At 45.3% G+C, this 14,276-nt stretch overlaps 1 protein-coding gene across 13 annotated transcripts in view; it reads right to left on the bottom strand.

Annotated features, from left to right (window-relative positions):
- AGBL3 (AGBL carboxypeptidase 3) overlaps positions 1 to 14,276 on the bottom strand; it is a 93,573-nt gene that overhangs the window by 3,655 nt on the left and 75,642 nt on the right. For 11 of the 13 annotated variants that reach the window (XM_053252809.1, XM_053252810.1, XM_053252807.1 and 8 more), the window contains 3 exons: positions 12,535 to 12,565; positions 9,915 to 10,126; positions 1,330 to 1,573 (listed from right to left, as the gene is read on the bottom strand). In XM_053252809.1, coding sequence (XP_053108784.1) covers positions 1,330 to 1,573; positions 9,915 to 10,126; positions 12,535 to 12,565 — 487 coding nt within the window. Of the gene's footprint in view, positions 1 to 1,329; positions 1,574 to 9,850; positions 10,127 to 12,534; positions 12,566 to 14,276 lie in introns of those variants that run through there. The other 2 variants (XM_053252818.1, XM_053252817.1) reach the window with 2 other exon arrangements.

Here is a 14,276-nt window from a genome sequence, read left to right on the forward strand (position 1 = left end):
GACTCCCACCAGCTCTGCGGAAAGCACAGCACTGCATGTTGCCGGGGAGCAGTGTGGAGTCTTTTGCTTAGCTGAAGCTTTGCACAGGCCTAACAAACAAGTCAGGGAGCCGCACTCCGGGTGGATGGGAACTGCCACAGGTGGCCAGGTCTTGCAGTAAGAAGAACACTATTCTATAAACAACCTTCCTCATTGCTGCTGCTAAATAAACACTAAGTAGCAGTATAAACAAGAAGCATTTCTGTACCAACAGGTTCCTAGACATGGGATTAGAAAGTTCAAATTGGCTCATGGAATGCGTGTGATGCAGGGGTGGAGCCACCATTGGGCCAACGGGTTCAAAGAACCCAGGCTGTGCCCAATCAGGGGCCACGCCTTGCGGCCCCGACATGCCCCCTGCATCTGACGTCAGACGCGGGGGTGCTGGTTTAGCTGGTTTAGCTCCTGAGCGGGGGCCATGCGGCCCCCATTCGAGAGTTAAATGGCCTCTGCATTTGCGGCACGGCCAGGAGCGGCTCTTCCCTGCCTTTAAGGCAGGGAAGAGCTGCTCCTGGCTGCGCTGCGAATGCAGCGCCAGCCTAAGTAGCTCCCAAAGGGGCTGCACGGCCCCTTCAGGAGTTAAATAGTTAGGGCTGCGAACGCAGCACCAGCCTAGGCAGCTCTTGCAGGGGCCACACAGCCCCTTCAGGAGCTAAATGAAGGTGGCCAGGAGCGGCTCTTCCCCTGGCTGCTCTGCAACTCCCGAAAGGGCCGCATGGCCCCTTCAGGAGCTAGACTCCATCTGCTGCCAAGCGGAGCCTTGCGGCTCCATTCAGGAGCCAGACCACGCCCCTGCGTCTGACGTCAGATGTCTAGGTATAGCTAACCCCGTATCTGACATCAAACGTGGGGGATGGGGGTGAGCGGGGCCGCCACCACCACAGCTGCACACGGGCTGCCGGCAGTTATGCTCTGCCACTGGTGTGATGTTCTCATATTCATGGATTTTATTTGGAGAACAAAACAACTGCGTACAGAGCGTGTGATGCCCCAGAAACAGAGTCTGAGGGCATATCTGCATGGAGGCATTTTGTGCTCTTTTGACACATTCGATCTCTGCAGCCTACAGGAAATCTGTGCATGACAAACAGGAGCATCTATGGAAGCAGTATGGGCAGTACACTGCATCACTTCTGGTGCAACACTGGTGTAATTCTGGTGTTATTCTCCCACCTCATATCATGCTTGCTTTAGCAACTTCACTCTCCCCTGTTTTATGTAAACAGGGAACATGGGAAGCCTCTGGGCAGAAATATCCAAAGTTGCATTGAACAAGTTCTCTTCACTCACTGGTTGCAATCTAAGGATTTGGGATGTGGCTCACTCCTTGGATATTTTTCAGTGGATGGCCTGTACTTTGTCTCGGACACTAAAGGCAAGGAGAGCTGTAGAAAATCTTGCATATGTGAAGATCTGCTCAACGGTAGACTCCCTTCCTGACTTCCTCCCCGGTTTCTACCAGGCCTAGCATTTCTTGGTAGTGAACTTTCCTTTTCTTTGCCATCTGAATTGTTTCTTGAATTGCCAAAGAGACCTGGGACAATAAATAAATAAAACATGCAAATAATTACTGGTTCCAGAGATCAATTTGAGCTACAGCTTTCCAAAGCACAGCCTCAATATCTGTTATTAATGCTAAGGCTTCGCAGTGGGATATTCATATTTGTATTAGTATATCCTGCTGAACAATCTCCCAGCGCCACTAGCAACTTTTTCAGATCTTGCTACTCACCGGATACATTGGTATAGAAGGTCTAATATATACTATTAGACCTTATAAATATCTTCACCAGTATTAGGAAAATGAGTATCAAAGATTTCACCCTTTGCCTTTGTTGAGTCACAAAACTATGGCTCTCTGCCTATATATTATAGATATTCATTTAGTGACTAAAAAGATCTCCAGAATCCTAATTTTAATAATAAGACCATTTTGGGATGTCTGATCTCTGTGCACTGCTGAAACGAATTGTTTCTGTCCACTGTACTGCTTTGTTCAGGTATTTGAGAACCACAGATCGAAAAATCTTCCATGCAAAATATTTTCTCTCCAGATATAGAACCCTACTGTGTAAGCTGTGGGACTACAAGGTTTATCATCACTAGATGTGTTTGAGAGAGTTGTAAAGACTCATTTATTTAGCTTGGCTCTTAATATTTTAAAATGGTTTTATGTTAAAATTTAAATTCTTACTGTTTGAGTTTTGATTGTGAATCACCTTGAGACTTTGACTGGATGGTCTACAAATGAAAACAAGCAAGCAAGAGAGCAAGCAAGTGTAATCAAGCTGTGGCCAATGGCTTTCCTGAAAAGGACTGCACAATCAAATGACACCCCAAGATGTCATTTGAAAAAAAGAGGTTGCTCACCTGTAACTTATGATCTGGTAGAGATCCATCGACATCCATAAGAATGGGTTCTGTGCCTGCGCAGGACCCTCATGATAGAATGCCGCTGCTCATCGTGGCAACCGAGCCCCACCTCTACACCCACATCATGCTACTTAAAGGCAGGCTGGGCGCCATGTTCCTCAGTTCTTGGATGACTGCCGTGGAGGCCGATCATCCATAGCAGGTGAGTTCATCATTGGAAGAGAATTGCGTGCACACTCAGAATGCACACAGCAGAACACTACTGCAGAGGGGTGGTCGGGAGGGTCTTATGGATGTCACAGATCTCTACAGGTGAGCAACTTCTATCTGGATCGAGATGAGTTGAGATCCATAAGAATGGGTGTTTAGCTAGCTCCCAGTGGAGGAGGGTGTAGTAGTGGCTACTATTAACACCTACTTAAAATGCTTCTCCCGAATCTCACCTCGGCAGCACAGCACATGTCTATGGCGTAATGCTTGATGAAAGGTAACTCGGTGGACCAGGTTGCCGTCTTACAGATGTCCATGAAGGTTACCCCTGATAAGTGTGCAGCTGATGAAGCATGGGCGCAGGTAGAGTGGGCCTTGATTGCTTTAGGTGGTTACACGTAGGTCAGCATAATGAGTGCAACCAGCCATATGGACATTCTTTGTCTGGAAATGCAGGAGCCTCTACAGCTACAAAAAGGCGCTTGGTGGACCTAAAGTCCTTAATATGGTCTAGGTAATATAAAAGTGCCCTGCGCACATCCAAAGAGTGCATCACACATTCTACAGGTGTAGGCGGGTCCCTGAGAATGTAGGGAAAACAATATCTTGGTTAAGATGGAAGTCAGATACCAACTTGGGCATAAAGTTGGGGTCCATACGCATTAGTACTTTATCAGGATAGATCCTGGTGTATGGTGAATCAATCCTCAAAGCTTAAGTTTACTAATGTGCTTTGCTGTAGCTATAGCAAGTAGGAAGGCCATCTTTAAAGTTACTAGTTTGATAGAAGTAGTACTCGCTGGCTCAAAAGGGCTCTAGGTCAATGCTGAGAGAACCAAGGATATGCTCCATGGTTCCACAGGAGTACGGATAGGTAGGTATACATTCATGTGGCCCTTCAGGAAAGCTCCACTATCCAGGTGAGGGGGGAAAAGAGTCTTGCTATCACAGCCTGGATGTTTGGAAGAGAGTGCCACCAAATGTACTTTTAGGGACACATTAGCCAAACCTTGCGATTTTAAGGTATTCAAGAAGAGGAGTATATCCTTAGTGGTGGCTTGCTTAGGCTGAAAACTATGCACTCTGGCATAGGTTCTAAAATGCAGCCATTTGCCAGAGTAGTTACATCTGGTGGAAGGCTTCCTTTGGTTGAGCAGGATCTTATTCAGAAGCCGATTTGCCATGCTGTCAGATGGAGTGTGAATACGTCTGGGGACGTGACCATCATCTTGTGTCAGAAGATCTAGCTCTTGTGGCAGTCTTTGGTACTGGTTTCCCGATAGTTTGAGTACCTGTGGAAACCCTGGTTGCCTTGGCCACCATGGACTCACTAGAATTCAGGATGTTCAAACAGTCAGAAGATGTACTACCACTTGACTGATTAATGGGTGTGGTGGGAACATGTATGAGATCTCCTGAGTCCAGCCTATCTGGAAGGCATCTCCCAATGATTGCAGGTCGTGACCAGCCCATGAGCAAAAATGAGTGCACTTGCGTGTTTTCCAAAGTTGCAAATAGGTCTATGGTGGGACATACCCAGTTGTTGAAGAGTGGGGCAATATATTTTGTCTTGATTTCCCACTCATGATGCTGCTGTTGTGCAGATGTGGGACTCAGATCATCTGCTAGGATGTTGTTCAGGCCTTTTATGTGGATGGCTACTGGGTAAACCTGATGTCTGATGCACCAGTGCCACAGTTGCAGGCTGAGGGCACAAAGGGTCCGTGACACTGTTCTCTGATGTTGGTTAATGTAAGCCAGGACAGTGGTATTGTCTAACTGCACCTGCATGATGTTGCCTTGCAGAAGGGGTAGGAAGGCTTTCATCACTTCGAAGACAGTCAGCAGTTCCAGAAAGTTTATATGAAACTGACTTTGTTGAGGGTTCCACTTGCCTTGAATTTGATAGTTCTCATAATGGGCACCCCAACCCAACAGAGATGCGTCCATTGTCAACCAGATTGATGGAGTCAGAGTCCGAAAAGGAACACTCCCTAAAAGATTTTGGCAATTTGTCCACCAGGTAAGGGAGTTAAGTATCCAACCTGGTATTTCCAGATATTTGTGTTGATCATCCACATTTGGGTGGAAAACTGACAGAAACCAAAGCTGTAGTTTGCGCATCTTCAACCGTGCATAACACATTACTGTATTGCAGGATGCCATGAGGCCCAAGAGTCATTGAATGAATTGAGCCAGCTAAGACAGATGTTGTTGGAATTTGTGGATCAGATCCCTGATACACTCTTAACTATTTGGTTAAGTTGCTCTTCTGGTTTCCATGTTCAAGATTGCTCCAGTGTAGCTGATGACACATACTGGTTCTAGTTGGGACTTTTTCCAATTGACTTGGATCCCCAAGTCTTGGAGGAGGTTTAAAACACGATGTCTGAGAACATAACTCTCCTTGATCTTTGGATGTCAGAAGCCAATCATCCAAATACGGGTAGATTGCTATACCCTGCATACTCAGATGGGCCACCACAATGGCCATGCATTTGGTAAATATTCTTCGGGTGGTGGAAAGACTGAAGGGCAAGACTTTGTATTGGTACACTTGTTCTCCTACAGTAAATCTCAGATATTTTCTGCACTGATCTCTTATGCCAATATGAAAATGCGTGTCTTTCAGATCCAGTGTTGCAAGCCAATTCTCTTGATAAACAAGCAGTAGGATCTCTTGAAACGCTATCATGTGAAATTTCCTTACACTGACAAATTTGTTCAGGTGGCGAAGATCCATGATGGGGCAGTTCCCACCATCCCTCTTGGGGATTTGGAAATAATGGGAATAATACTCCTCCTGCCTGTGCACCACCACACATGGGTGATTGCACCCTTCCTTCTCTAACAACTCCTTCACTTCCAATGACCGGGACAGTTGAGTGAACTTTATCCTTGAAAAGTTTGGGGTCGTTTTGAACTCTGTGGTGTATCTCAAGGATATGATCTTCAGGACCCAGTGGTCCGATGTTATGTGGTGCCATGTAGGGGCATGGTGTGCCAGGCTGATGAATTTGTGTGCTGGCAGAAGAGATGGGATTGCGAAGCTCGTGTTGTTGCTTGCCTTTCAAGATGTTAATGTCTCTGGTGACGGGAAAGGTGAGGAGTGTGGATGTGACAGTGGGCGGTTCTGTTCCTCAAAGATGTTTTTGAGGTTCCGCCTGTTACGTATGCTGAGATTGAGTGATTTTGTCTTTTCCTTGATAGGAGCGTTTATGATCAGGGTGATAGTGTTTTTTGAAATCACGGTGCTCCTGTTGTCTAAACCCAGGTTTCTGTCTGGAGTAAGAGTGATATTTTGTCACTTAGGAAGAAGTCGAAGCTGAGGTGGTACAAGTCTTTGCAGTAACTTTGACTTTTTAAATTGCTCCATAGTGGAGTTGATTGCCTTGCTGAAGATGCCATTGTCATCAAAAGGTAAGCCCTCAATGTTTTCGTTCATACTGCCCTGCAGAGTAGGGGAGCAAAGCCATACATGTCTCTGTAGTGAGACTGCAGCGGTCATGGAAGGAGACTCTGACTCAGCCAGATGTTTTGCCACACTCAATTGTTGCTGAGTAAGCGCAGCCGATTTATCCAAAGTTTGTTGGAATTTCCTTTTAAACTTCTCAGGTGACAGGGTGTCTAAGTCATCTTGAAGGGTTTCCCATAGGCCATGATTATACTTAGCTGTGCAGGCCGAATAATTCATGATTTTAACTGACAGACATGAAGTGGAGTAGATCTTTCTCCCTAAAAGATCCAACTTTCTCCCCTCTTTGTCTGCAGGAGTCATGTGATGTATGGATTTTGTCGAGGTGGCACAGTCAGCGACCAGGGAGTTAAGAGCAGGATATTTTAGCAGGTAGGTATTGTCCTTCTCTTGGATGTGATATAAGCTTTCTAAGCATTTGGAGGTTGGGGTCGATGTATGAACGACTTCCCAGGCACACTTTGCTGCCCTGGAGATAACCGGGAGAACAGGAAGAGCCACAGGTTGAGATGACTGAGAGTTCACCATAAAGTTGTAGATGGGATCGTCTATGGTGGCTAGCTCGGATTTCAGGTATAAACCCAAAGCCTTTGCCACTCCCCTAACGTGTTTATGGTAGGCGTTCATTTTTTCATCAGAGGAGACATAGGTAGAAGGAGGCACATCAGTAGGCGAGTCCGTCAATATGTCTGGATCTTCTGGATCCAAACTGAAATCAGAGGAGCCACGATGATCCGATGGTGATCCAGCTGGGGAGTGGGATATGTGAGTCTCAATAGCAGACTTCACAGGTGGCAGAAGTGGAGATCGTGTTTGAATCCCCACAGCCAAGCATGGAGGTGGTGGTGGGGCTGTCTGTGTCGCTGTTGACACCAGAGGCACAGGTGGCAAAGCAGTGGTCTGTGTAGCTACAGAAATTTGTGCAACAGGCCTGCTTCGCAAAGCAGGAGCATCTCCACTTGCCAAGGTGTTCACCGACTGATCTTGTGCCAAAGAAGAAGGAAGGGGGTGGTAGGACTTCAATAGAACCAACCTCCATGGTCTCCCCTCCTGAAAGTCATATGGAAAGCCGGGAGAGGAGGTCCCTATAGCAGCCATAGCAAGCATTGATCCTGCAGTTGAAACATGTGAGAAACCGCAGGAGTGCCAAGCTGAAGGACCCTCCAAGTGGGTAGCGGATAGAGTATAAGAAGGTGGCTGGTTACCCAAAGGAGTAGTAATAGAGCCTGTCAGTGGAGCCATGTGCAGCTGTGCTTCATCAGCACTTGTTGGGAGAAACTCCTTGAATGTGGCCATAGAAGGCATACTAGAGGACGGGTCTAGAATCGACAATAATGTGCACGCAGTGGAAGGATCCAAACAGGCACCTCTATCCAAATGCTCTTCATCAGCATCAAATGTCAGCATCAGGATCTGACACTGAGGGGAGACCTGTCTTGATGCTGACAACACTGGTGTATGCAGCATCGACACTGCAGTTGGGAACAGAGGGGTGGCCGTCTTCAGCGTTAATGGTGCTTCTCAACATCGATCAGGAGGTATTGAAGGAGCTGAGGAATGAATCGGTGTCAGAGCTGGAGACAGAGATCGAGCCTTAATGTTGGCCCTGTCAATGTTGAAGGGCAGTCGGCGTTGAGAGGTTCTTGTGGTTTCGGCATCTTTTTCGATGTCAAAGATGTCGATGTCGAAGGGCCGATATCTAGGGTGACCATCAACTTTGAGGCCCATACATGGTCCGATGCCAGCTGTTGTAGACCTGATGGCGATGGCGTTCTGTCCTTGGTTAAGTCTATGGTTAGACTTCTTTGGCCTTGGTGTTGATGGAACAGTCTCCAAGGCTGCCAGTTTGGTCTTGGATTTTGAGTGCCTGGAAGTCGACTCTGCACCCAAAGGTGGCTTAGGGCTCCTGAAAGCCATAGACGTTGAAGCTGATGCCAATGGCTTTGACATTTTTGGTGTCAAGACTGTTTTCGATGGAGATTTCGACATTGCCGTCGATGGGTGGGGCTTGCCCGGAGTTGAGAGATTTAACATCTCATCATGTATGGTGGCACTAAGCCTCAGAGCCCAATTTTTATGTGTCTGCTTGGAGAAAGACAGACATATCCTGCAAGAGGAAACATTGTGCTCCTCACCAAGGCAGATGAGGCACAAATTATGGAGGTCCTTAGAGGGGAGCTTAGCATTACAGTCCTCGCACCTCTTAAAGCTCCATTTTAACACAGCCATAACGATAACCGAATAGCATTGTCCAAAATCCATTCCAAAGGTCAAATAATGTCAATGTAGTCTGGAAGCCAAAATCAAGTCAATAAACCAAAATAACAGTCCGTTTTTTATTTAAATAGATGAAGAAAATGTGAAGAACGTAATCTGATGAAGAAAATTTGAAGAACTTTATCTGATGAGGAGTGATAACCGAGGTCTGAATGCAATGGCTGTCGGGGGGAAACTGAGGAACATGGTGCCAGCCCGCCTTTAAATAGCACGCTGTGGGTGTGGAAGTGGGGCTCAGTCACCATGAAGAGCTGCGGCAGTCTACCACGAGGGTCCTGCGCAGGCACAGAACCCATTCCTATCTTGATACAGATCTCATGGTGCGCAGGCAATACTCATGTTGCTTCACTTGCTTTTGATCAACTTCTGGGGTCATTTCCAGTGCTAGCTCTTACTTTTAAAACCCTAAAATGATGACAAAATAATTTGGACTGTCTTCTGCCATGTGAGCCAGGCCACTGATTCAGTATAGGTGAGGAGGCCCTTCTGCACATCCTACTGGGTACGAATAAGTGAGAAGGCCCTTTCTGTTGTGGTGGAATGCCCTGCCCTGAAGATCCACTTGGCCGTTTCCCCAATTACATTTCACTGTCAAAGACATTTTAGTTCTACCACCCAGTGTGTTTTATGCCTTTAATTGGATTGTTTTTAATGTTCTGCAATACGCTATCTTAGGTGCGTTAACATGAAAAATGACATAGAAATGAATAAAAATTGCCGAATGAGTTAATAATTATTGCTCAAAGGCACTCAGATGGCTCAGAGGCAGTCCAGCCCCTTGAGACATCAGAGCAAACTACCAAATGCCATCTAGAGAAGCAGCTGGAGCAGGCAAAGAAAACAAGGGGAGATTGCAGAAGTCAACACAACATAGGCTCCAAATGCCCCTATTTTTAATTCCCTGTCCCTGGCAAATCACTGCTCCTCTTTAGTCCCTATTTCTTTCATTTTGAGAATGCTTGGTGAAAATACTGATATTATGACTTGCTCGAGCTGTTAATCCAGGCTTCAGGGCCCTCTTCTTCCTTTCCTAGAAACTATGATGTGAGGGTGATGCATCTTGTTTCTAGTATTCAGGCATCTAAATCTGCACACATGAACACTAAGGTATGACACCGCATGACATTACACACCTTCCTGCTGCAAAGGTATCTTCTAAGCCTTTGATCATATTTTGTAGGGCAATTTTATGTTCCAATTATGTTGTATGCTAGAAGAACAAATATACTCTTGGGTTCTAAATCAACAAATAGACTGCTTGCAAAGTAAAAGGAAATGCATGCAGAGCAGAGCTGCCTCCCACATGTAATGCACGTGTGTGTGGAGAGGGATAGCTCAGGCTGTTCAACCCTTGGTGTAATAGGAGTGTTATATGAGCACATCCCCATTTCCATTTGTAAAATGTTGGACGGTATGGCACAGCAGAGAATGAGAAGGAGGGATGATGACCATTATGTACATTCTGTTGACACTCACAACCCACGATGAGGATGCCTCAACTGATGAGTCCTTTGCTAATAATCTCAAATATTAGAAAAACCTTTGACAGGTGAAGGTGCCTTCTCTCTGCAACTAGCAGCCCTTCCAGATTGATATTTCTCTAATCTCCAAGATGTAGCTTTGCAGAATGGAGAAGAAAAATGTGTTCCATGGACTAGGGCCATATTTTGTGGTTCTTTTTCTCCTAAGTCCAATGCAGCACAACACCTTCCAGGATGCTTTTCTCCAGTTGCCTGGGACAGGGGCACAGAGCTGAAAGCGGTTAAGACAACTGCTGTTAGTTATGTTTTGGCAAGTGAACACATATCAGAAGATAGAAGAAAATAAAATTAAGCACCCATAATAAAGTAACTGTTGCAAGATAAAAGTCTGAGATGATATACAATTACTTTTCAAATCACCATTGCACATAAAATACAATGAATGATATGACAGGCAGTCCTATGTTGATGTTAGGGACCTGCTGAGGCTGCTGCACAACTTGAAAGGCATCTCCAATGGGGCAGCATGACAAAGCTTCTGTAGAATAACTTAAAACCATCTCCAGACAAGTCGTGCAGTGCTACTTCTATTGTTTTAAATGGAAGTAGCACTGTGCAACTGCCCAGAAGTGTTCTGTGCTTTCTACCTCCCCAGTGTCACAGGGACAAAATTCGATACCGGGCAGTAGTTAGCTGGCTCTGAGACATCCAATGATGGGTTCTTCAAAAGTGGCCTAACCAATGCCTCCTTCAGCTCTCCTGGGAAAATCCCCATTTCCAGGGAGCGATTGATAATATTCCCAAGGGAGGTCTGCAACCTCTCCTGGGCGGTCTTCACCAGCCAGGAGGGGCAAGGATCTAGTGGACATGTGGTAGGCCTCATAGCCATCAAAATACTTTCAACATCGGCCTCCAAAAGCTGGTTAAAATTCTCCGAAATTGGCCCGGTAGACTACCATGGAGCCTCCAATTCCTCAATTGCATCAGAAGTAAGTGGGAGGTCTCGGCGGAGCAACAAGATTTTATCCACAAAAAAGCCCTTTAAAACCTCACCACCAATACCCAATTCTCTAACTTCATTATCTGTACCAGAAAAATCTGTCAGAGATTGAACTATCTCAAATACTTTAGCCGGCCATGAGCTTGCGGATGCGATGGCGGCCCCAAAAAACTCTTTTTTCACGTCCCTCAGTGCTACTTCATAGGACCTCATAAGTGATCTATAAGATGTTCTCATTGCTTCGTCCTGGGTTCTCTTCCAGCCCCACTCTAATGGTCTGAGACGCCATTTCATCTCCCTCAACTCTGGGGTATACCACGGAGCTGGGTTCCGGGGACATCTCAGAAGACGCCGTGGTGCGATCATATCAATAGCCTCAGAAAGCCAACTATTCCAGTCGGTGGCTAGGGCATCCAACGAATCATCTAGGGGCATCGGATCCCGTAAAGCGTGTTGCAATTTCAACGGGTCCATTAATTTCCTTGGACGAACATAGACCTGCCTTCCCTCTGAACGGGGCAGAGATGTGACCCCCAACCATGCCTTCAAGGTTTAATGGTCTGACCATGGCATCCTCTCAGTTGAAAACGGACACACCTCTAACCTCATCCAAAAAATCAGATCCAAGGTGTGACCCAATTGATGGGTAGGACCCGTAACAAATTGCGAGAGTCCCAAGGACGTCATAGCTGACACTAACTGCTGTGCCTGAGTAGAGACCGGGTCATCGACGTGAACACTGAAATCACCAAGAACTAAAATCCTTGGGTACTTCAGAGCCCACCCCGCTACCTCCTCCATCACACCATACAAAGCCTCTGGCGGTGCATTAGGTGGTTGATACACTAACCAGATAGCTAGACTCTCAGCAACGTCCCACTTTAAACCCACACAGTCAACTCCTGGGATCTCGGGGGTGGGGAGTTCACTATAAGAATAATCTTCTTGGATAAGGGCAGTGACCCCCCACCCCCGACTGATGAAGAACTTTAAACCCAGGTGGGGTTAATTCAATAAGGGCGACTGTCTCACCTTCCCTCACTCAGGTCTCAGTTACAAACGCCAGATCAATATCTGCCTCCACAAAGTATATTTGCAAGGTGTTGGTCTTATTAATAATGGATCTGGCGTTGCATAACATCAGTGCTACGGCATAACATAACATTGGATAACATAAATGTTACAATGTTGCATAACATCAATGTTACAGTATAACATACCATGTTACGGTATAGTGTTCAACTTAATGTACTTACTATGTTTATGGCGGGTCAGTGACTGTAATAATAAAGATTGTTGTAACATTGAAAATGTTTTTAATACTGAAAGTGTTTGGATGTTTCTGTTCTCTGAAAGTATATGGTACACCTATGTCTTTTATATAAACAACAGTTTTCATAACAGTTTTATCATATTTTAAGTTGAGACAGACAATAAAGATTTCTGAAGTAGTGCTGAGAATTTAAAAAAACTGAACATGTCTTATTTGGCATTTTTTGAATATTATAACAAAATTTTGAGAATATTTCTAAAGGCGCTTAATAGTAATAGCTGGATTAGATTTAAATACATTTAAAATTTAGCAAGTGACAATATTACATTTCTATTCCCATATCATGAAGACAGTGACAGAGAATCTTAACAGGAAATTGTTGGTAACAAATAACATGTTTTCTTACCTAGGGTGTTTCTCCACACGTATGAGAGAGGCTGTAAGAAAGAGAAAATTATGATTTAATATAAATTAAAGAGTTGCAGATTATTGTCCCTTTCATAGTATTTTTTTTAATGTCTCTGCTTCAGTTTCTTTCAAAAATTATTTCAACTATAATGACTAAATTTGGGGTAGTTCTGGCAGTTAGAACCTTCATGGAATATAGACGTACAGGGCCAGCATGGTGTAATGGTTAGAGTGCTAGACTAGGACCAGGGAGACCTGAGTTCAAATCCCCATTCAGCCATGATACTTGCTGGGTGACTCTGGGCCAGTCACTTCTCTCTCAGCCTAACTTACTTCACAGGGTTGTTGTGAGGAGAAATTTAAGTATGTAGTACACCGCTCTGGGCTCCTTGGAGGAAGAGTGGGATATAAAATGTGAATGTAAATGTAAAACAAACATATCACAGATGTACATATCAGGCATTATAAAAATATGATAAATAAATATGATAAATACATAAACTAACGAGTCTGCCTTATACTGAGTTAGAACATTGGTCCGCATAGCTCAGAACTGTCTACACAGACTGGCAGAGGCTTCTCCAAGGTTGCAGGCAGATTCCCTGGAGATGCCAGGGAAGAAACTTGGGACCTTCTGCAAGCAAGCATGCAGGTGCTTTTCCCAGAGCAGCTCCATCAAGGGGAATGTCTTAGTGTGCTCACATCTAGTCTCCCATTCAAATGCAAACAGGGCAGACAAATGCAAAAAAGGGGACAATTCATGCTTGCTATCATAAGACCAACTCTCCTCCCTGAATGAGCTTTACTGTGAAATTAAATCAAGAAATGCTGAATTTGCAGTCACATGCCCTTTATTCTGTTACACAGTCTGTGTTAATCAGATGATATTTTTAAAAAGCAGAGCTACTGTTTTCTTTCACATACTGCGGTATTTATGACATTTTGTGAAGAGGAAGAGGATATCCTTTCTTTTATTTGTTTTTATTAAAGAGTGGGGGAGAATGCAGGGGCATAGCTAGGGGAGAGGGAGCCCATGTTCACGCCTCTCCCTGGCAGCCCCTTAAGAGTGAGGGAGATGAAGCATTTAGGAAGGGGCAGAAAATAGGAAGAGGTCCTCAGGAGCTAGGGGGCCATCTGCTCAATTATAGCTACACGCCTGGGGGCGGGGGGAGAAGGGAAGAAGTTAATGAAATTATGAAGCACTGGTGGAGGGCATGATCTGATGCTGTCTCTTAATGGTTTTAAGGGCTATGCGCTTGAATGAAGGAGCACTCGGTCTCTGAAACGTGTTTTTTTAAAATTCACAAAATACTGTGCCTGTCTCCACATAGCATCAGGCTGTGCCCTTCTAGTGGAGGAAAGTTGGTCTTGTGGTAGCAAGCATGAATTGTCCCCTTTGCCAACCTGGTTTGGCATTTGAATGGGAGACTACATATGTGAGCACTGTAAGATATTCCCCTTAGTGGATGGGGCTGCTCAGGGAAGAGCACCTGCATGTTTGCATGCAGAAGGACCAAAGTTTCCTCCCTGGCATCTCCAAGACAGACCTTGGAGAAGCTGCTGCCAGTCTGTGCAGACAATACTGCACCAGGTGGACCAGTGGTCTGACTCAGTATATGGCAGCTTCCTATGTTCCTAGTGCTTAATTTCCAAGAAGGGAGGCACCTGGCTCAGTCCTGCCTATAAGCCTGGGAAATCCTTGCTCTCAGTCACAGATGAAAGTAGGCTGCATGTGATTAC

The sequence above is a fragment of the Hemicordylus capensis genome, chromosome 5 (assembly GCF_027244095.1).
Source record: "Hemicordylus capensis ecotype Gifberg chromosome 5, rHemCap1.1.pri, whole genome shotgun sequence".
NCBI classification, from domain to species: domain Eukaryota; kingdom Metazoa; phylum Chordata; class Lepidosauria; order Squamata; family Cordylidae; genus Hemicordylus; species Hemicordylus capensis.